The sequence below is a fragment of the Aquarana catesbeiana genome, unplaced genomic scaffold (assembly GCF_042186555.1).
Source record: "Aquarana catesbeiana isolate 2022-GZ unplaced genomic scaffold, ASM4218655v1 unanchor236, whole genome shotgun sequence".
NCBI lineage: Eukaryota > Metazoa > Chordata > Amphibia > Anura > Ranidae > Aquarana > Aquarana catesbeiana.
In genome coordinates, this window is record NW_027362664.1 from 1780392 (window position 1) to 1803292 (window position 22901).

The window sequence follows — 22901 nt, forward strand, 5'->3', positions numbered from 1 at the left end:
GGCCAAAATGTCTCCCCCCCGAGCAGTAATATATTTCTATCCCCCTTGGTGGGAGTGGAGATGACCCATCTATAAGGATATACAGTACATACACACAGCACAAGGCCGTGTTCACACTACGAGACGTTTCTGCAGTTCCTATGAGCTCCACAAGGTGGTGATCTCACTTCTACCCAGACAGGAAGTCTCTATGGAATAGACAGGAAGTTCTGGGTGAGAGGTGAGTCGGGAGGAAGTAGAGAGGAGACATTGCTGGAAGTGGCAGTAGAGGAGGTAATAAGACCTTATTGTCTATTTACACCCAGTAACCCCCTTGTAGTGAAGGTCAGAAGTATTAGATATTTGTATTTAGTTTTATAAAATGGACAATCTGTAATCCGGATACAATGTATAACGCAGTCAGTTTATCTGTATAATTTGGAGTGTGAGTTCCGGGGTCCCCACAGGGGGAGGACATGAGGCTCCCTCAGTAAGAAGCACATAAATGATTGTATATTGTGTCAGGATAGAGCCAGACACCTCGGCACCACCTGAATCTGAGGTGAGGTCTCTGGCTGAATTCACAACACAAAGAAGGGGGTCAGTCTGGTGAGAGTCGCCTTCCATGATGGACACAGAGAGGAGCTGATGGCTGCAGACCTCACTGGAAGGTGCTTAGAACTGCTGAGTCTGATGGATCAGTATGGACTGGGTGCTACTCTCTGCACCCCGGGACATATAGTTCTGTATTGTCTGTGCTGCTGAGCTGTGATCAGACCCTCCCAGCCCCCCTCCAAGGGCCCATGGACTTCACCCTGCCTGACCTGCTTCAGCTACCAACCCTACCCCTGTGGGCCCGGATCTCTGCCCTGTTCTGGATTTAGCCCTGTCTGCCTGGATCTCTGCCCTGTTCTGGACTTAGCCCTGTCAGCCTGGATCTCTGCCCTGTTCTGGGCTTGGCCTTGTCTGCCTGGATCTCTGCCCTGTTCTGGACTTAGTCCTGTCTGGATCTCTGCCCTTTTCTGGACTTAGCCCTGTCTGCCTGGATCTCTGCCCTGTTCTGGACTTAGTCCTGTCTGCCTGGATCTCTGCCCTGTTCTAGACTTAGCCCTGTCTGCCTGGATCTCTGCCCTGTTCTGGGCTTAGTCCTGTCTGCCTGGATCTCTGCCCTGTTCTAGACTTAGCCCTGTCTGCCTGGATCTCTGTCCTGTTCTAGACTTAGCCCTGTCTGCCTGGATCTCTGCCCTGTTCTGGGCTTAGCCCTGCCTGGATCTCTGTCCTGTTCTGGGCTTAGCCCTGCCTGGATCTCTGTCCTTGAGTACAGGATCCCCATTTCTGCTGGGCCATCCTCCATGGACTATCTGTGTGGTGTTACATTACCACCCGGAGGAATGTTTCTTTCTACCGTGTCTTGCTACCCTGATGTGCCAACACCGCTCTGCCCATGTGCCAAGGACTTTAACCCCCGCTGTACCAAACACTGCTCTGCCCTGTGGACTATCACCCCGTTGCTGTACCATATTGCTGTCCTGAGGAGCATGCTTCATTGCTGTGCCTTCTGTTTGCCCTGTGGACTACCTCTGCTTTGATGTCCCATATTGCCACCCTGAGGATCACTCTTCATTGCTGTGTCTATTGTTTGTTCTGTGAAGTAATTCTCCTGCCTGTACCCCAAGTCCCCCCATAAACGTCGCTGTGTCGGGTTCCTGGGGATTTGCCTCTGTGTGCTCTCTCTCTGCACTCTCCGTTCATCACACCCCCGTCATGTCCGTCCTCTTCCTCCATAGTCACTGTGATGTCTTTTATCTCCAGCAGATGATGATACACACATATATAGTGTGGAAACCTAGATTAACCCCTTCAGGGGGATCAGTTGATGATTAATATATAAATTATGTGAAGGTCTTGCGAGCCACAATTGGATTAGTGCCTCTAGAAGGTAAATCAATTACAGGCAAGCTGCAAACACTGACCACGTTTCATTTTTTGCATATACCAAAATTATATAAGTAATTGTGTCTGCGCTGAAAAAAATATAAAACAATTGCTGCAAATATATCCCAATTGTTAAGAAGTGTATATATAATATAGAACTGTGCTACAAAAATTCAATATATTAAAATAAAAAAAATAAAAAAAGTGCCAATAATGCATGAACCCATATAATAAATATAATCCTTTTGTAAAAGTATCCAATAAAGTGCAACGTGCAAAAAAGAAAAACAATATATGCATATGATTATGAGTATAAAATCCAAGTGCTAATTGTGTAGCAATCAAGTGTCCACATCCAAAAAAATTCAGTTCATTGATAACAAAACGTAAAGTGCAGGTATATAGTGTCCATAAAAAACGGTGTTCATCATGCTCCTCCTTAATGGTGTCCACAATACAGCATGCTTCAGTGCTCTCTTGTGACCCCCCACTTGTGCTTGCGCTCACCTCTAAGCGTGTGACACGGTAATTAAACAGTGTCTAAACACGCATTGGAGCCACTCCTGGGCTCATACAGGGTATGCTGATGTGAACTCCAACCCTCTCAGATGGCATCAAATGGTTTCACATAAAAGAAAGAAAAAGCTCCATAGTGTGATACAGCCAAGAATTTATTAAAAGTATATTAAAACTTCCCTCCAGAAGGGTACTCACAATATACAGGTGCGTGAGTGCACCAGTCTTTCCAGGGTGTAATGTATAAAACAAACGCTCGTATGGCATGCGGTGTGATGTGTCTCCTCTGCTACTATTGCTGACAGCTCCGTCCTACCCCTCCCCGACGCGTATTCGGCACAGGGATCACGTGCCTTCCCCTGGGAGATAGGTCTGTAATTGGACGTGGAGGTGGGGTCTTTTTCTGGTTTGGGAATAGTAGTGATAATTGAACGTAACATGTCAAGTGGTAGAGAACCAGAGGTGGCAGCAGAGTTGAAGAGGTCAGTGAGGTGAGGGGCAATGAGTTTTGCAAATGTTTTGTAGAATTCGTTGGCATAACCATCTTCTTCGGGTGATTTGTGGAGAGGGAGAGTGTTGATGGCCTTTAGAACTTCTTCGTCTGAGAAGGGTCGGGAGAGCTCCTCAGACTGAGTAGGGGATATAGTCGGAAGATCAATACTACATAGAAAATTTTGTATGCTTTGGTCTGTTGGTTGAGTAGCTGTGTCACTTGAAAGGTTGTAGAGGGATGAGTAATAGTCGCTAAAGGCGTTAGCTATGTCCTGTGGATTTGTTAATAGTTGTTTGGTGGTGAGGTGGTGAAGGGAAGCTATTTTATTTTTAACACGTTGAGCTTTGACTTGTCAGGCTAGTAAGGCTCCAGCTTAATTTCCTAGAGCATAGTATTTGGCCTTTGTCAATTTAAGATTGTTTTCAAATCTAAAGAATAAAAGTGAGCAGACTTTTTGCCGCTGCTCTAAAAGGTCACTGGCTAGTTGTTGAGATGTAGCAAGTTTATTTTGGTTTTCTAACTGGGTGATTTGGGAAAGGACCTCGTCAATCTGCTTAAACCTCTGGTTCTTAACAATGCTATGGAGCTTAATTAAAACTCCACGCATGTAGGCTTTATATGCCGACCAAAGTACAAACCTATCAATATCCGGTTGGTTGTTCATTTCAAAATAAGAGCAGTGTTCAGTAGAGAGTTTTTGAACAATGTTTGGATCGGCGATGAGGGAAGAGTCAAGTCTCCATATTCTGGTAGTTCTTGGTCTACAGTTTCCCATAGTAAGGAGATGGGTGCATGGTCCGACCACATGATGGATCCATTGTCGGAGTGTGTTACGTCCTGAAGGATGAGTTTATCAACAAGGAAGAAGTCAATGCGGGAGTATGAAAGTTGAGAAGAGGAGAAGTAGGAAAAGTCTCATTCATTACTGTGTTGGCATCTCCATGGATTATATAGTTACATAGTTACATAGTAGGTGAGGTTGAAAAAAGACACAAGTCCATCAAGTCCAACCTATGTGTGTGATTATGTGTCAGTATTTCATTACATATCCCTGTATGTTGCGGTCATTCAGGTGATTATCTAATAGTTTCTTGAAGCTATCAATGCTCCCCGCTGAGACCACCGCCTGTGGAAGGGAATTCCACATCCTTGCCGCTCTTACAGTAAAGAACCCTCTACGTAGTTTAAGGTTAAACCTCTTTTCTTCTAATTTTAATGAGTGGCCACGAGTCTTATTAAACTCTCTTCTGCGAAAAAGTTTTATCCCTATTGTGGGGTCACCAGTACAGTATTTGTAAATTGAAATCATATCCCCTCTCAAGCGTCTCTTCTCCAGAGAGAATAAATTCAGTGCTCACAACCTTTCCTCATAACTAAGATCCTCCAGACCCTTTATTAGCTTTGTTGCCCTTCTTTGTACTCGCTCCATTTCCAGTACATCCCTCCTGAGGACTGGTGCCCAGAACTGGACAGCATACTCCAGGTGCGGTCGGACCAGAGTCTTGTAGAGTGGGAGAATTATCGTTTTATCTCTGGAGTTGATCCCCCTTTTAATGCCAATATTCTGTTTGCTTTATTAGCAGCAGCTTGGCATTGCATGCCATTGCTGAGCCTATCATCTACTAGGACCCCCAGGTCCTTTTCCATCCTAGATTCCCCCAGAGGTTCTCCCCCCAGTGTATAGATTGCATTCATATTTTTGCCACCCAAATGCATTATTTTACATTTTTCTACATTGAACCTCATTTGCCATGTAGTCGCCCACCCTATTAATTTGTTCAGGTCTTTTTGCAAGGTTTCCACATCCTGCGGAGAAGTTATTGCCCTGCTTAGCTTAGTATCGTCTGCAAATACAGAGATTGAACTGTTTATCCCATCCTCCAGGTCGTTTATGAACAAATTAAATAGGATTGGTCCCAGCACAGAACCCTGGGGAACCCCACTACCCACCCCTGACCATTCTGAGTACTCCCCATTTATCACCACCCTCTGAACACGCCCTTGTAGCCAGTTTTCAATCCATGTACTCACCCTATGGTCCATGCCAACGGACCTTATTTTGTACAGTAAACGTTTATGGGGAACTGTGTCAAATTACATAGTTACATAGTTACATAGTAGGTGAGGTTGAAAAAAGACACAAGTCCATCAAGTCCAACCTATGTGTGTGATTATGTGTCAGTATTACATTACATATCCCTGTATATTGCGGTCATTCAGGTGATTATCTAATAGTTTCTTGAAGCTATCAATGCTCCCCGCTGAGACCACCGCCTGTGGAAGGGAATTCCACATCCTTGCCGCTCTTACAGTAAAGAACCCTCTACGTAGTTTAAGGTTAAACCTCTTTTCTTCTAATTGTAATGAGTGGCCACGAGTCTTATTAAACTCTCTTCTGTGAAAAAGTTTTATCCCTATTGTGGGGTCACCAGTACAGTATTTGTAAATTGAAATCATGTCCCCTCTCAAGCGTCTCTTCTCCAGAGAGAATAAGTTCAGTGCTCGCAACCTTTCCTCATAACTAAGATCCTCCAGACCCTTTATTAGCTTTGTTGCCCTTCTTTGTACTCGCTCCATTTCCAGTACGTCCCTCCTGAGGACTGGTGCCCAGAACTGGACAGCATACTCCAGGTGCGGGCGGACCAGAGTCTTGTAGAGCGGGAGAATTATCGTTTTATCTCTGCAGTTGATCCCCCTTTTAATGCATGCCAATATTCTGTTTGCTTTATTAGCAGCAGCTTGGCATTGCATGCCATTGCTGAGCCTATCATCCACTAGGACCCCCAGGTCCTTTTCCATCCTAGATTCCCCCAGAGGTTCTCCCCCCAGTGTATAGATTGCATTCATATTTTTGACACCCAAATGCATTATTTTACATTTTTCTACATTGAACCTCATTTGCCATGTAGTTGCCCACCCCATTAATTTGTTCAGGTCTTTTTGCAAGATTTCCACATCCTGCGGAGAAGTTATTGCCCTGCTTAGCTTAGTATCGTCTACAAATACAGAGATGGAACTGTTTATCCCATCCTCCAGGTCGTTTATGAACAAATTAAATAGGACTGGTCCCAGCACAGAACCCTGGGAACCCCACTACCCACCCCTGACCATTCTGAGTACTCCCCATTTATCACCACCCTCTGAACACGCCCTTGTAGCCAGTTTTCAATCCATGTACTCACCCTATGGTCCATGCCAACGCACCTTATTTTGTACAGTAAACGTTTATGGGGAACTGTGTCAAATGCTTTTGCAAAATCCAGATACACCACGTGAATCCATGCTGATTACTGCTAATGATATCATTCTTATTACTAAAATCTTGTGTATAGTCCCTTATCCCCTCCAAGAGTTTACATACTATTGATGTTAGGCTAACTCGTCTGTAATTCCCAGGGATGTTTTTTGGGCCCTTTTTAAATATTGGTGCTACATTGGCTTTTCTCCAATCAGCTGGTACCATTCCAGTCAATAGACTGTCTGTAAAAATTAGGAACAACGGTCTGGCAATCACCTGACTGAGTTCCCTAAGTACCCTCGGGTGCAAGCCATCTGGTCCCGGTGATTTATTAATGTTAAGTTTCTCAAGTCTAATTTTAATTCTGTCCTCTGTTAACCATGTAGGTGCTTCCTGTGTTGTGTCATGAGGATAAACACTGCAGTTTTGGTTACTGAAGCCCCCCGATTCACTTGTGAATACTGAGGAGAAGAATAAATTCAATACCTTTGCCATCTCCCCATCCTTTGTAACCAGATGTCCTTCCTCATTCTTTATGGGGCCAATATGGTCTGTCCTCCCTTTTTTACTGTTTACATACATAAAGAATTTCTTGGGATTTTTTTTGCTCTCCTCCGCTATGTGTCTTTCATGTTCTATCTTAGCCGTCCTAATTGCACCCTTACATTTCTTATTGCATTCTTTATAAAGTCTAAATGCTGAGGATGATCCCTCAACCTTGTATTTTTTGAAGGCCTTCTCCTTTGCTTTTTATATGCATTTTTACATTGGAGTTAAGCCATCCAGGATTTTTGTTCGCTCTTTTAAATTTATTACCCAATGGGATACATTGGCTAATGCCCTTATTTAATATGCTCTTAAAGCAAACCCATCTCTCCTCCGTATTCTTTGTTCCTAATATTTTATCCCAATTTATGCCTTTTAGCAAGGTTTGTAGTTTAGGGAAGTTGGCTCTTTTGAAATTCAGTGTCTTTGTGTTCCCTTCATGTTTCCTATTTGTGTGATTTATACTGAAACTATGGGGGGATGGGTTTGCTCAGGCCTGCAGCACACCACTCAGCGCCAAAATGGATTTAGTTAATGCTTCTAAGCAGAGCTAGAACTACAGACTGGAAATTACAGGTATAAAAAGACTTACAGTATCTAAACTGAGCCTTTTAAAGGACAGCAGCCGTTTAAAATATTACATAAAATGACAATAATAGCATACATAAACTGTAGAGGTAAACATACACTATAAAACAGCGCTATTGTTGAGCAAAAATACATAGGAAATTATGCGGCCAACTACGCATAAAAACATCACACAGAGAAGTAGAGAGTCCGTGAAGTGGTCAGAGGACAGTCCATAAGTGACAATACAGCCGTATCCCAGTGTGCGCCTTCCACCGGTCAGTGAAGTATCACCCTGTGTTGACACTCTCCCCCTAGGGGGTCAGACTCACCAGATCTGCAAATAATAACAAGCCTCCAAGAATAAAAAGATCTCCTCATCACCTCTCTCTCAATCCCACTCCGGGGGGTTTTCAGGGGGGGGTCACAACTCCACACAGATAGGCAAAAAGAAAAGAAGTATGCACATAGCGTAATTCTGTTTATTGGAGCCAAAACCCACAATCTTCTAAAAACCCTTCAATCAATATACGTACATATAAAACAGTCAATCAAGCATGAAAATAGAAAAGGCTGCGTGTCACCATTCAAAGGATCAGCCGGCTCGGTGCCCAGGGGAACAGATCACTTCCTGGTTGTAGATCGGGCTGTGGTGGAACGCAAACCTCACTTCCGGCGTCGTGTAAGCCACGCCCTGACGCGTTTCGTCATATCCTGACTTCGACAGAGGGCGTGGCTACACGGCACAATGAGAGGCTTATAACACCCGCCCCAATCCTGACCGCCAATCATGCAGCAGCAAATCGGACGTCAGGCGCACGACGCCAGACCTGTAGCCAAGCGGTGATTAAGCATAAGGAAAAGTGGGAGGGGGCGTGTGTAACCTCACTGCACGTAATGAATGGCAGTGACAGTGTGTTGGGATCCGTGAGATGAGTGATCGCTCATCATACACGTCCACATAGCACACATTGGCACAAAAACCACTAACCGGCATACGTACTGATTAACATACGAAGTGCCGCTATCATAGTTAAAAACAGGCAAGATTATGCAAATAATAAATAAATAAATAAGAAATATGCGGACTACACAAGGCACTAAGAGCAAATTAAACACAATACTAAGAACCAATGCAGCATAATAATTGCAGTAGAATGACCATTTGCAGATCATAATTATAACGACATATTTAAGCATATTTCTTTTTAACAGTATACATTAAAAAAATAATCATAAGCGAGTAAAAAGATATACAGATAATATTGGTTAATGTAAACCAAACGTCATTATAAATCTATATAAATAAATATAAATAAAACCCATGAGCCGGAAACAATGACATATAACACACTTATATAAAAGCCATACTAAGGACCATAGAGATAATAATGCAATCGAATTAATACTAATTAAGATCAATACCAATTAGGATTAATAAAGTAATTAAAGAACTGAATACCAAAGATAAATATTACTCATATACCAACATTGCAATCATTAATATTAAAATAATACAAAACCATAGTAATATTAAAATTGCATCTATGAATCACTGATAAAACAATTGATGTCTAGGTCAACGTTTAACCCCTTTGGCACCAAAGTGTCAGCCAAAAATATCCACTGAGTCTCTCTTTTAGAGAGGTCACGGACCAAGTGGGAGCCCCTCCATTTCGGCTTAAGGTGGTCTATGATCTTTGAAGCCCAGTTTGATGTTGGCTATGTGTTCTGCAATTCTTACTCTTAAAAGCCTTTTTGTGCGGCATGTTTTGCTGATGGACAGAGTTCTTCACTCTGCTTTGCCTGCTTATCTTTGGTATTCAGTTCTTTAATTACTTTATTAATCCTAATTGGTATTGATCTTAATTAGTATTAATTCGATTGCATTATTATCTCTATGGTCCTTAGTATGGCTTTTATATAAGTGTGTTATATGTCATTGTTTCCGGCTCATGGGTTTTATTTATATTTATTTATATAGATTTATAATGACGTTTGGTTTACATTAACCAATATTATCTGTATATCTTTTTACTCGCTTATGATTATTTTTTTAATGTATACTGTTAAAAAGAAATATGCTTAAATATGTCGTTATAATTATGATCTGCAAATGGTCATTCTACTGCAATTATTATGCTGCATTGGTTCTTAGTATTGTGTTTAATTTGCTCTTAGTGCCTTGTGTAGTCCGCATATTTCTTATTTATTTATTTATTATTTGCATAATCTTGCCTGTTTTTAACTATGATAGCGGCACTTCGTATGTTAATCAGTACGTATGCCGGTTAGTGGTTTTTGTGCCAATGTGTGCTATGTGGACGTGTATGATGAGCGATCACTCATCTCACGGATCCCAACACACTGTCACTGCCATTCATTACGTGCAGTGAGGTTACACACGCCCCCTCCCACTTTTCCTTATGCTTAATCACCGCTTGGCTACAGGTCTGGCGTCGTGCGCCTGACGTCCGATTTGCTGCTGCATGATTGGCGGTCAGGATTGGGGCGGGTGTTATAAGCCTCTCATTGTGCCGTGTAGCCACGCCCTCTGTCGAAGTCAGGATATGACGAAACGCGTCAGGGCGTGGCTTACACGACGCCGGAAGTGAGGTTTGCGTTCCACCACAGCCCGATCTACAACCAGGAAGTGATCTGTTCCCCTGGGCACCGAGCCGGCTGATCCTTTGAATGGTGACACGCAGCCTTTTCTATTTTCATGCTTGATTGACTGTTTTATATGTACGTATATTGATTGAAGGGTTTTTAGAAGATTGTGGGTTTTGGCTCCAATAAACAGAATTACGCTATGTGCATACTTCTTTTCTTTTTGCCTATCTGTGTGGAGTTGTGACCCCCCCCTGAAAACCCCCCGGAGTGGGATTGAGAGAGAGGTGATGAGGAGATCTTTTTATTCTTGGAGGCTTGTTATTATTTGCAGATCTGGTGAGTCTGACCCCCTAGGGGGAGAGTGTCAACACAGGGTGATACTTCACTGACCGGTGGAAGGCGCACACTGGGATACGGCTGTATTGTCACTTATGGACTGTCCTCTGACCACTTCACGGACTCTCTACTTCTCTGTGTGATGTTTTTATGCGTAGTTGGCCGCATAATTTCCTATGTATTTTTGCTCAACAATAGCGCTGTTTTATAGTGTATGTTTACCTCTACAGTTTATGTATGCTATTATTGTCATTTTATGTAATATTTTAAACGGCTGCTGTCCTTTAAAAGGCTCAGTTTAGATACTGTAAGTCTTTTTATACCTGTAATTTCCAGTCTGTAGTTCTAGCTCTGCTTAGAAGCATTAACTAAATCCATTTTGGCGCTGAGTGGTGTGCTGCAGGCCTGAGCAAACCCATCCCCACATTTTTTTGTTTTCTTTCTTGGCTGCCATGGACGCGTTGTTGTTCTTGAGTAGTAGGACTATTGATATTGGAAATGTGTTTGCAGTCAACGAGCAGACCGCTGCACAGACTAATATTAATGGTTTACTTACCTCTTTGGGAAATGCATTAGAAAAACAGGTCCGCACATGGTGGGACATCTGTGCGTTTGAACAGTACATTAAAGAAAAAATCATAGTTAGGAGTCTCAGGTGGGATATAGTTCCCCAAGATGGACTAGACGATCCAGAATCCATGAAAGAATGGTTCGATTTTTTTACGGGCATGGGATTTAAGTTGCAGGAGTTGGTCCTTGCACGTAAACGAAAGAAAATGTCTATTTTAGAGGGTAAAATCAATGACATTCGTTTGCAATTAGACCCATTAAAAGATTCACAACAATTAGTGGACTTTAATGCCCGTATTAAAAGGAAACTCGAAAAGGTTGATAAGGACACTCAGAAGAAGAAAGCCAAAAAATTCCAGAGAGATTTGGCTGACTTCAGATCCGGCTCTGTGTATCTTTGGCAACAAGTTAAGAATGATGAGAATGTTAATCCTAGGAGAGGGTCTGTGCTGACAGCACATCCCTCCAATAATTCATCAAATAATATACCGCCTGGAGTGGATGGAGGAAGGGAGAATCTACCTGGCCGTCCTCCCCACTCTACCCCAGTCAGGGGTGGTGCGGGACGAGGTGGATTAGATGATAGGAGAAGTATACCTACTAATCCCCAGCACCCTATGCCTTCTAACAGCCACTATCAAATCCCTGTTCACAATAGATACGAGCCCCTGAGGGATAATGGTGATAGAGTAAATTACCAATCTCCTCGTCCTTTTTTAGGGAGGGGAAGGGGTTGGCAGAAACGGGGTCGTGGTCACCCTCAACGCAGAGGGAGGCCCCCACCCCACCCGCAGATGAGACAGCCCTATGTAGAACCACAGTGGAGGGAGTACCCCCAATGGGAGAGAGATTATGCCGGGCATCCCAATCCATGGGGAGGAGAACAAGGGGCTGCAGGGCGGGACGAAGGGCCCAGAAAAAGAAGGAGAGAGCGGGATTAGGAGGTATCTTTAACCTCAGTAAGACAGTTTTAACACACAAGGAAACAAATATTTTACACTTAGGCTTAAAATGCGGCCTAAAAAGGCCGATTAATAAGTTCAATGTGTTCATTGATGTACACAAGTACATTAGAAAGTTAAATATCAAAAAATACTTTCTGAATAAAAACTCTCAACCTGTCAGTGTTACAGCTATGGCTTCGGTGCCTACTGACAGTGGGTTAAGGAATAAGTCACTGTTTAACCCTTTGAATAGTGCGAATCAGAACATTGATGTATTTAAAGGACTAGTGATACGGGATCTAGAGTGTATAGTGCCAAAAAAGAATGTAAATCCGCAGTATATATTGGATGGAATTACTATGTTGGAGAAAAGGAAGGAAATTGTCGTTAGGCCTGCTGATAAAGGAGGAGGAGTAGTTATTTTAGACAAACAGTTTTATCATGGCCAACTTACTGAAATGCTCAATGATAGTAATACTTATGTGAAGTTGTCAAAAGATCCTACTGCACAGTACGAGAAAGATTTGAGAAACCTGGTTGAAAGTGGATATGCTTTGGGTGTGCTATCCAACCGTGAGAAAAAATATCTTGTACCGAGTAGTAGTAGAATCCCCACGATCTACACTCTACCGAAGATACATAAGGATCTTAATAACCCTCCAGGTAGGCCAATCGTGAATGGGATTGGTTCCATTACATCTCGTATGGGCCAATACCTTGATCATTTCCTACAGGATAGTGTTATATGCACCAAGGCATATCTTAAGGATACTAAAAGTCTCCTACAAATTCTCCAGCAGATTGACCTCACAGGGAAACAAGAAGTGTATCTAGTAACCGCGGATGTTGCTTCACTTTATTCGGTGATCCAACATGACGATGCCCTTCTAGCCCTTAATTGGGCCTTATCCCAGCGGGATGACTTACCACACAGTCATAAAGTTTTTATTAGGAATGCCTTAGATTTTTGTTTAGGCCATAACTTCTTTTGGTTTGACGGGCAGTTTTATTCTCAGTGCAGAGGTGTAGCTATGGGGGCAAAATTTGCCCCAAGTATAGCAAATCTGTTCATGAGTGAGTGGGAGGATAAAACTATCTTTTCGTCCCCCCGTCATCAACTCCTATTATACAGGAGGTATATTGACGATTTATTCTTTATCTGGGATGGTACCAGTGACAGCCTCCAAGAATTTTTGAGAGAACTCAATTCTAATACGAATAACATTGTATTGACTAGTGAGGCCAGTCAGAGTGACATACATTTTTTGGATGTCACCATCTTCAGGAAAGAGAACTGTTTGGCAACGAAGGTTTATTTCAAACCCACTGACTCTAACAGCTACTTACCCATTACTAGCGGCCACCATCCGATGTGGCTTAAGAACATCCCTAAGGGACAACTAACGAGAATAAAAAGGAACTGTTCGGATGATACAGATTTTCTGACTCAAGCACAGGTTATAAAGAAAAAATTTATGGAGAAGGGGTATCAAGAGCTGATGCTTGATTCCATTATACATGAACTAGCCCTCCAACCAAGATCGACGCTGCTTGATGAATCTCCATCTCTAAGGGCTAGGGAGAGCCATGAATGGAGCTTTCTATCAGAATTCCATTCTCAGTATAAGGAGGTGGAAGATATTATCTCGGCCCACTGGCATGTTTTGCTGATGGACAGAGTTCTTCACTCTGCTTTGCCTGAGAGGCCCAGATTTATATATAGGAAGTCTCTTAGCTTTGCTGACAAAATAGTGCAGAAAGTTCTTGACCCTCCGTCTAGGATGCCCACTTTCTGGGATAGAAATGGCTTCTTTTGCTGTAAACGATGTCGAGCCTGCAGAGAGGTCAACAGGCCCCTTAGGGCTGTGGAAAATTTCAGGTCGACCTCCAATGGTAAAGAATTTGCTATTAACGAATTCATTACATGCAATACGTCGCATGTGGTCTATGCCCTCCAATGCCCGTGTGACTTGATGTATATCGGTCGCACAAAAAGGCTTTTAAGAGTAAGAATTGCAGAACACATAGCCAACATCAAACTGGGCTTCAAAGATCATAGTGTGTCTCTGCATTTCAAGCTTGTACATAACCAGGACCCGTCGGGTCTTAAGTTTTGGGGCATTGACCACCTTAAGCCGAAATGGAGGGGCTCCCACTTGGTCCGTGACCTCTCTAAAAGAGAGACTCAGTGGATATTTTTGGCTGACACTTTGGTGCCAAAGGGGTTAAACGTTGACCTAGACATCAATTGTTTTATCAGTGATTCATAGATGCAATTTTAATATTACTATGGTTTTGTATTATTTTAATATTAATGATTGCAATGTTGGTATATGAGTAATATTTATCTTTGGTATTCAGTTCTTTAATTACTTTATTAATCCTAATTGGTATTGATCTTAATTAGTATTAATTCGATTGCATTATTATCTCTATGGTCCTTAGTATGGCTTTTATATAAGTGTGTTATATGTCATTGTTTCCGGCTCATGGGTTTTATTTATATTTATTTATATAGATTTATAATGACGTTTGGTTTACATTAACCAATATTATCTGTATATCTTTTTACTCGCTTATGATTATTTTTTTAATGTATACTGTTAAAAAGAAATATGCTTAAATATGTCGTTATAATTATGATCTGCAAATGGTCATTCTACTGCAATTATTATGCTGCATTGGTTCTTAGTATTGTGTTTAATTTGCTCTTAGTGCCTTGTGTAGTCCGCATATTTCTTATTTATTTATTTATTATTTGCATAATCTTGCCTGTTTTTAACTATGATAGCGGCACTTCGTATGTTAATCAGTACGTATGCCGGTTAGTGGTTTTTGTGCCAATGTGTGCTATGTGGACGTGTATGATGAGCGATCACTCATCTCACGGATCCCAACACACTGTCACTGCCATTCATTACGTGCAGTGAGGTTACACACGCCCCCTCCCACTTTTCCTTATGCTTAATCACCGCTTGGCTACAGGTCTGGCGTCGTGCGCCTGACGTCCGATTTGCTGCTGCATGATTGGCGGTCAGGATTGGGGCGGGTGTTATAAGCCTCTCATTGTGCCGTGTAGCCACGCCCTCTGTCGAAGTCAGGATATGACGAAACGCGTCAGGGCGTGGCTTACACGACGCCGGAAGTGAGGTTTGCGTTCCACCACAGCCCGATCTACAACCAGGAAGTGATCTGTTCCCCTGGGCACCGAGCCGGCTGATCCTTTGAATGGTGACACGCAGCCTTTTCTATTTTCATGCTTGATTGACTGTTTTATATGTACGTATATTGATTGAAGGGTTTTTAGAAGATTGTGGGTTTTGGCTCCAATAAACAGAATTACGCTATGTGCATACTTCTTTTCTTTTTGCCTATCTGTGTGGAGTTGTGACCCCCCCCTGAAAACCCCCCGGAGTGGGATTGAGAGAGAGGTGATGAGGAGATCTTTTTATTCTTGGAGGCTTGTTATTATTTGCAGATCTGGTGAGTCTGACCCCCTAGGGGGAGAGTGTCAACACAGGGTGATACTTCACTGACCGGTGGAAGGCGCACACTGGGATACGGCTGTATTGTCACTTATGGACTGTCCTCTGACCACTTCACGGACTCTCTACTTCTCTGTGTGATGTTTTTATGCGTAGTTGGCCGCATAATTTCCTATGTATTTTTGCTCAACAATAGCGCTGTTTTATAGTGTATGTTTACCTCTACAGTTTATGTATGCTATTATTGTCATTTTATACTGAAACTAATTGACTTGTGATCGCTGTTACCTAAATTGCCCCGTATTTCCACATCTGTGATCAGGTCTGTATTGTTGGTAATCAGTAGATCCAGTAATGTTTTATTTCTTGTTGGTGCGTCTACCATCTGACCCATAAAATTGTCCTGCAAGACATTAAGGAACTGGCGAGCCTTAAATGAATGCGCGGTTCCCTCCGCCCAGTCTATGTCTGGATAATTAAAATCCCCCATTATGATAACACTTCCCATCCTTGCTGCTAATCCAATTTGTGATAGGAGATCCGTCTCCACTTCCTCCCTCAGGTTAGGGGGCCTATAGCATACTCCCAGTATTATTTTCCCCTTAGCTTCATCCCTTTGGAGCTCTACCCATAAGGATTCCACCTCCTCACTAGCTCCCTCAGTGATGTCATCTCTCACATTCACTTGTACATTATTCTTGATATATAGGCATACCCCTCCCCCTTTTTTACCTTCTCTATCCTTGCGGTATAGGGTATACCCTTGAATGTTTGCCAGCCAATCATGAGAGCTGTTGAACCAGGTCTCTGAAATTCCCACAAAATCCAAATCCTCCTTGTACAACAGTATCTCTAGTTCACCCATCTTGTCCGCCATGCTCCTGGCATTGGTGAACATGCCATATAGTTTAGACCGGTCGCATATTGTCCTCGTATTGGGTGTTTCAAGATTGCAACTAGGACTTGCTACTATACTCACCTTGTGTTTTTGTGCTTTGGTTAACCTATCACTAATGCCCTCAATACTACCCTCTGGAATATCTTCCATGCCGGCTATCACTGTCTCTGGACCCTCCCCCCCATCGCCTAGTTTAAAAACCCCTCTAACTTTTTGGCCATCTTCATTCCCAGCAGATCTGCACCCTCCTCATTTAGGTGCAGTCCGTCCCTTCTATAGAACCGGTTACCGACTGAGAAGTCGGCCCAGTCCTCCAGGAACCCAAACCCCTCCTTACTACACCAGCTCTTCAGCCACTTGTTTACTTCCCTAATCTCCCTCTTCCTTTCTGGTGTGGCTCGATGTACTGGTAGTATTCCTGAGAACACTACCTTGGAGGTCCTTTTCCTCAATTTAGCACCTAAGTCCCTAAAATCGTTCTTTAGGACACTCCATCTGCCTCTGACTTTGTCATTGGTGCCAACGTGCACCATGACAGCCGGGTCTTCCCCAGCCCCTCCCAGTAATCTGTCCACAAGATCCGTAATGTGCCGAACCCGAGCGCCCGGTAGACAACATACTGTTCGGCGCTTCAGGTCTTGGTTACAGATTGCCCTCTCTGTCCTTCTAAGAATTGAGTCCCCTACCACCAGAATCTGTCTTTCCTTTCCCTTTGCTGCCCTCCACTCTCACTGGAGGAGTTCTTCCCCTGGCAGCTAGGAGAGTCCCTCATCTCCAGCAGTGCTGGTCCCTGACTGGTTTCACCAATGTCACTCAATGGAGCGTACTTATTGGGATGCTTCAGTCCTGGATCGGCCTCTCTGGCACTTCCCCCTCTACCCCTCCTGACTGTCACCCATCTACTCTTTGCTAGTGCCTGCACCTCTTTGTCTCCACCCGCCTCTGTGCTGGCCCCGATCATAAAGATCGTTTGCTTGAAGAAAGGGGTTCAGAGCAGATCGATGGTTTCTAGTCGTGGATGTAGTATCCAAACTGGGATCTCCAATTATGTTGAAGTCGCCTCCAATAAGAAGTCTTCCCTTACAAAGTTGTGTTAATTTCTTGTATAGTTGTTTGTGGAATCTCAGTTGTCATTTGTTCGGTCCATAAATGTTGACCAATTGATTTGGTTTACATCACATATGAGGATCAGAAAGTGGCCGCGGGGGTCTGCGATTGATGCAGTTTAAATTGTAGTGTGTTCTGTATGGCGGTGAGGACTCCACCTTTCTTCTTCTGATCTGAGGCCAAAAAAACCTGATCGAAATTTTTCAGAGTGAATCTGGGAGTTTTAGCAAAGGCAAAATGAGTCTCTTGTACTAAGAGTATATCAGCTTTTTGGGTGTTGGCTTCTCTGAGGAGTGTGGATCTCTTCTGTGGGGAGTTTAAGCCCCTGGCGTTAATAGAGACAATTTTAAAAGCCATTCTGGGAGAGTAAAGACAGGGTGAATTGTCCCCAGGTCTGGGTGGTGCTTATTTGGTGTAGTTCGAGTCTCTAGGCTCACTCGATGGAGGAGGGAGAGTAAACAGACAGGGAGCTGTGACAGGCTGTTTCTGCTGTGGCTCATCAATTCTGAGCCGAGTTTTGTCAGGGCTGGAAGTTGTGGGTGAGTTGGGAGGAGAGCACTCACCCTGTATGCCAGAGGATTGGTGCAGCTCAGGATTCAGCGTGAGCCTCTGAGTGAGTTGCGATGAGAGCCACTCTGTTATTTCTCGGCTGCCTGCCGGCGCCATCTTGGCCGCTTGCCAGGTCTGATGAGGCATAATAGTCTGTCAGTTTCCTGGGGAGTTTAGACGATTTTCTCCTCTTCAGCATGGCCGTTCGCTGTGCTGGAGTGTTTGGGCAGCTGATGGATAAGTTTCCCCTTCACTGGAGCAGCTGATTAGGTCGCTTTGACTGGTTAGACTGTGAAGCTGTTAATCTAAGCAGCCATCCACACAAGTCGGCAAGCCACGCCCCTTGATCAAGTGACTTTTATCCGGCAGTGACCACACATAGATGGAAATGTGACCGATCCCTGCTGAACCAGCTGAATTTCCATGTCTCTATGGTCACCATAAGTGACTTCCTCCCCTCCCCCTCATCTCCTTCATTATGTAAGTCATGCTGAGATAATCTCCCATTGGCTGAGCAATATTCTCATTTGTCTCTGAGCTCCTTCTTGCTATTCCTCGTCCTGCCTGTTGTTTCCTTGGATTAATTTTCTGTGTAGTGACCCCGGCTTCATCTCTTGGATGAGCTCGTCTGTTGCTTGTCCTGACCTTTATCCTGATTCCTGGATCTCCTCCTCATCTCACACTTAACATATTTAATGGAATTTGTGTTATGAGGTCAAATTTTACAAGACTCCCGAATTGCAAGAATCATAGTGAACACTAAACTGTCCAGATCAAATATTTTCTCACTGGGGACCATAGTGCTTAAGTACATACTGACCTTTATATTACCTCCTGATATCCTCATCCTATTATTGTACAACCAATCCAGATAATTCTGTTATCAATGTTATCTGTCTACAGGGAAACCTTCATAGATGATGGCACCAATGAGGATGGAGGAGGGCCGGAGTCACATGACTGAGAAGATACTAAACCTCACCCTGGAGATCATCTACCTGCTGACCGGAGAGGTGAGGAGGATTCTGGGAGGTCACATGACATCACTCTTATCTATTAATAAAACACAGACCTGACCGGAGAGATGAGGTGGATTCTGGGATTCTAACATGATATTCCTATTGGTTCCTCAATACAGAGATTTCATCTTGTGAAGTCAGGTGATTGTATGACCATCACAGTGCCTCCATGTGACTCCCTAAAACCTGAGAGACACAACATGCAGAAGATTCTAGAAGTCACCAAGAAGATGATGAAGCTGCTGACAGGAGAGGTGAGCGGTGCTGGGAATTCTGGGACATTATCCAGTAACAGACAAGGGATGTGTCTGGATGGTGACTGTATCATTGTGTGTGTCAGGTTCCTATAAGGTGTCTGGATGTCACTGTCTATTTCTCCATGGAGGAGTGGGAGTATTTAGAAGGACACAAGGATCTCTACAAGGACTTCATGATGGACAATCAGCCGCCCCTCACATCACCGGGTAAGAGGAGACTTTATTGTAAAGGAGAGAGCAGTACGGAGGCTCCACCTAGATCCCCCATCATCTGATAAACACATAGAAACAATGTATTCAGTCAGTGTGTGTGTTTCCTACAGATGGATCCAGTAATGGGAACCCACCAGAGAGATGTCCCCGTCCTCTGTATTCCCGGGATTCCACACAGGAAGATCACACCATCCCCCACCATCATCAGGTAGATGAGGAACAATCACTGATAGTATCATTAGGATCTGTACATTATCTGCATTGTTACAATTGATGTCATTTTTATTCTATATTCAGAGTGGAAACCTGAGAGATTCTAAAGTTGGGGTTAAAGAAGAGATAAAAGAGGAGGATGATGAGGATGGGGTGATGGAGGAATCAGAGTTTCCAAAAGTACACAAAGTTCTGTACCAGGACACCATGGTGGAGTCATCCAGCTACAGAAACCCACCAGAGAGATGTCCCCGTCCTCTGTATTCCCGGGATTCCACACAGGAAGATCACACCATCCCTCACCATCATCAGGTAGATGAATGACAATTATTGGTAGTTCTGATTTTTACACAACATGTTTGTTACAATGAATGTTTTATTATATATTCAGAGTGGAAACCTCGGGGATGATAATATTGATGTTAAAGAAGAGTATAAAGAGGAGGATGAGGAGTATGGAGTGATGGAGGAGTTTTCAGAAGGGCACAAGGATATGATGGAGCCACCAAATACCAGGAACCCACCAGAGAGATGTCCCCTACCAAAAAGGATATCTGGGAACTGTAGAAAGTGCAGAGAAGGGCAACCAAACTGATAAGAGGCATGGAGGAGCTCAGCTATGAGGAAAGATTAGAGGAACTGAATGTATTCACTCTTGAGAAGAGGAGAATAAGGGGGGATATGATCAACATGTACAAATATATAAGGGGTCCATATAGTGAACTTAGTGTTGAGTTATTCACTTTGCAGTCAACACTGAGGACAAGGGGGCACTCTTTACATCTAGAGGAAAATAGATTTCATCTCCAAATACGGAAAGGTTTCTTCACAGTAAGAACTGAAAACGTGGAATAGACTCCCTCCAGAGGTGGTTCTGGCCAACTCAGTAGATTGCTTCAAGAAAGGCCTGGATACTTTCCTAAATGTAAAGAATATAACTGGGTACTAACATTTATAGGTAAAGTTGATCCAGGGAAAATCCGATTGCCTCTCGGGGATCAGGAAGGAATTTTTTCCCCTGCTGTAGCAAATTAAATCATGCTCTGCTGGGGTTTTTTGCCTTCCTCTGGATCAAATGTGGGTATAGAATTGGTTATATGGGATTGTACGGTATTTTTTATTTATTTATTTATTTTTTATGGTTGAACTGGATAGAATTGTGTCTTTTTTCAACCTGACTAACTATGTAACTCTGTATTCCCAGGATTCCACACAGGAAGATCACACTGTCCCTCACTGTTACAAGGTTGGTAGGCTGGAGCATCTAGAACATGAACTTGTGTAGATTTTTCATGTGATGTCACAATAATAAATCTTATATTTTACAGATGATATTCTCTCTCATTTTCTTGATTTAGAGTGGAGATCCAATCGATATAGAATTTGAGGTTAAATCAGAAGAAGAAGAGAGGTATGTGAGGGATGATCAGCAGTCTATGGAGGAGGATGGAATAACAGGGACATTTATAGAGGAGGACACTCCTACAGAGATCAGCACAGGTGGGTCATTAACACTAAATACATTCCTCCACCCATACTGCTCACTGATTGGTCCAGAGTAGGGCGGGGACTGGGTGATATCAGCCTGTAATCCCCTGGTCACTTTCCTGAGCTGTGTTCCCTGTCCTGTATTCCTGTATTTCTCCCAGATAATCTTCCTTCTCTGTGCTACAGACACAATTTATGTATCTAGACTGGATTTATGGAGATTCTGGGGCTCAGCTGGCAGCAAAATGTTCATTTTCTCAAGTCGTCTTCCAGGATGGCACCCTGAGAGATGACTGGTCCACCTGACAGGAAACACAATCAATCAAAGAGGTTAAAAGGCCCCACCCCTCCCCGTGCTCCTCAGTTTTTGATTGTGTTTCCCCACAGCGAAACCATTTGTTATTTTATCTATAGACCTGAGCCTGGGGCTGGTGGTCTCCCCCTGGGAGCCAGACCAAATGCCTGGGAGGCCTCTGGGTCCGGCCGGATATTTTATCCTTCCTAGTTGGGGTTTCCCCTATCTTTTCCTCAGGGGGGCAACGCAAACTGAAGAACCCCCCTGAGGGCTGAAGGCCCCTGGGTACAGTGGTGTACCCAGAAATTCAGGGGCTTATCTTCCTGCCTCCTCTCCTTACCTGTGCGGTGGCCGTGCAGAAAAGGTGCCTGGTTTCTCCTCCCTTCAGGGCTGGTGAGTTTGTCTTTACCTTTGTTGGATCGCCTAGTGCAGAGGTGCTGATCAGGATGGGTCTTTGATCAGCAGGGGGATGGGAGAGGTGAGCTGACTTGATGTCCCACGGCGTCAGTTCCCCAACGCCCGCCCCCCCCACGTGCTCGCGCAGTTTCTCTCCCCTTAGCTGGCAGCATGTAAGCTGAGGGAGTGTGCCTGCACTGCTCAACGTCCTGTGGGCATTCGGCGCCATTTTGTTGAAGATAGGGGAGGAGTGGTGTTGTATTACATCACTTCCTCCATTGCACAGGAAGTGAGCTCAGCGCGGCCCACGTAATTTCCGGTCTATGGCAAAATGGCAGCGGCGTCAGCGCGGTGGAGGGGTAAAAGCACAGCTGCTCTCATCATAAGGAGATATAAATCCAGCTGGAGCATTCGCCCATTTCTCCTACGGACCAGGCTAATTGTGCAGCATGGAACATGAGGAGAGACCAGCAGGGTCCACGACTATAGAGGAGACCACAGGGGGTGAGTCTGACCTGCTGCCAGAGGTTTAGATGGGGGAGGGTACCCCAATTCTTCTCCTCTGGGTACTACAGTACTATATTTATGCCTGTGTATTTTGTTTCAGGGGACGATGCCACTGCCCGTGAGGTTGCCAGCCGTCCCGTTCTAAAAGATGTGGGAACTGTAACAATAGGTTACCCCAAAATCATCCTAAGCCTTTCTTTTTTAAATGTATACAGAAACTAACAGGGAAGGAGACATCTCAGATCATGAAGGATTTCCTCACAGTTCAAACTGAGATGCTGTCCACTCTAAAGGCTTTTCAATCCTCCTTTTTAGTCTAGGGAGTCATAGGCCCATGCCAGTAAGGACGCCTCCTCCCAGGAGGGCTCCGCTTCCTCTAGAGGATCTAAACGTGTCAGGAGAGAGGATCGGGATAGCCCAAAGTACTCCCTTTCTCAAGATTTGGAGGAGGAACTAGAATCCAAATCTCTTAAACAGAGATCTTCGAATGAAGGGGTAGCGGACAGCCAGGAGGAGGGGGAGGACTTCAGGTCCAGTAGGCATATTTTTTTCAGCCGACGACATGGAGGGCCTCCTGAGAGCCATTTATGCTTCCGAAGAGATTCAGGAGCCCACTGAGCAGGTCTCTGCCCAGGATAAAATGTATAGAGGCTTAATTAAGCCACAAACTCAGGTTCTTCCAGTACATTCTGCCCTTAAAGATGTTATCTTGAGGGAGTGGAAGGAACCAGAGAAGA

General features: G+C 43.9%; 1 protein-coding gene across 1 annotated transcript in view; it reads left to right on the forward strand.

Annotated features, from left to right (window-relative positions):
- LOC141121985 (uncharacterized) overlaps positions 1-22901 on the forward strand; it is a 641331-nt gene that overhangs the window by 398133 nt on the left and 220297 nt on the right. Inside the window, 3 exon segments of the mRNA XM_073611770.1 lie at positions 19563-19790; positions 20683-20724; positions 20837-20978. Coding sequence (XP_073467871.1) covers positions 19563-19790; positions 20683-20724; positions 20837-20978 — 412 coding nt within the window.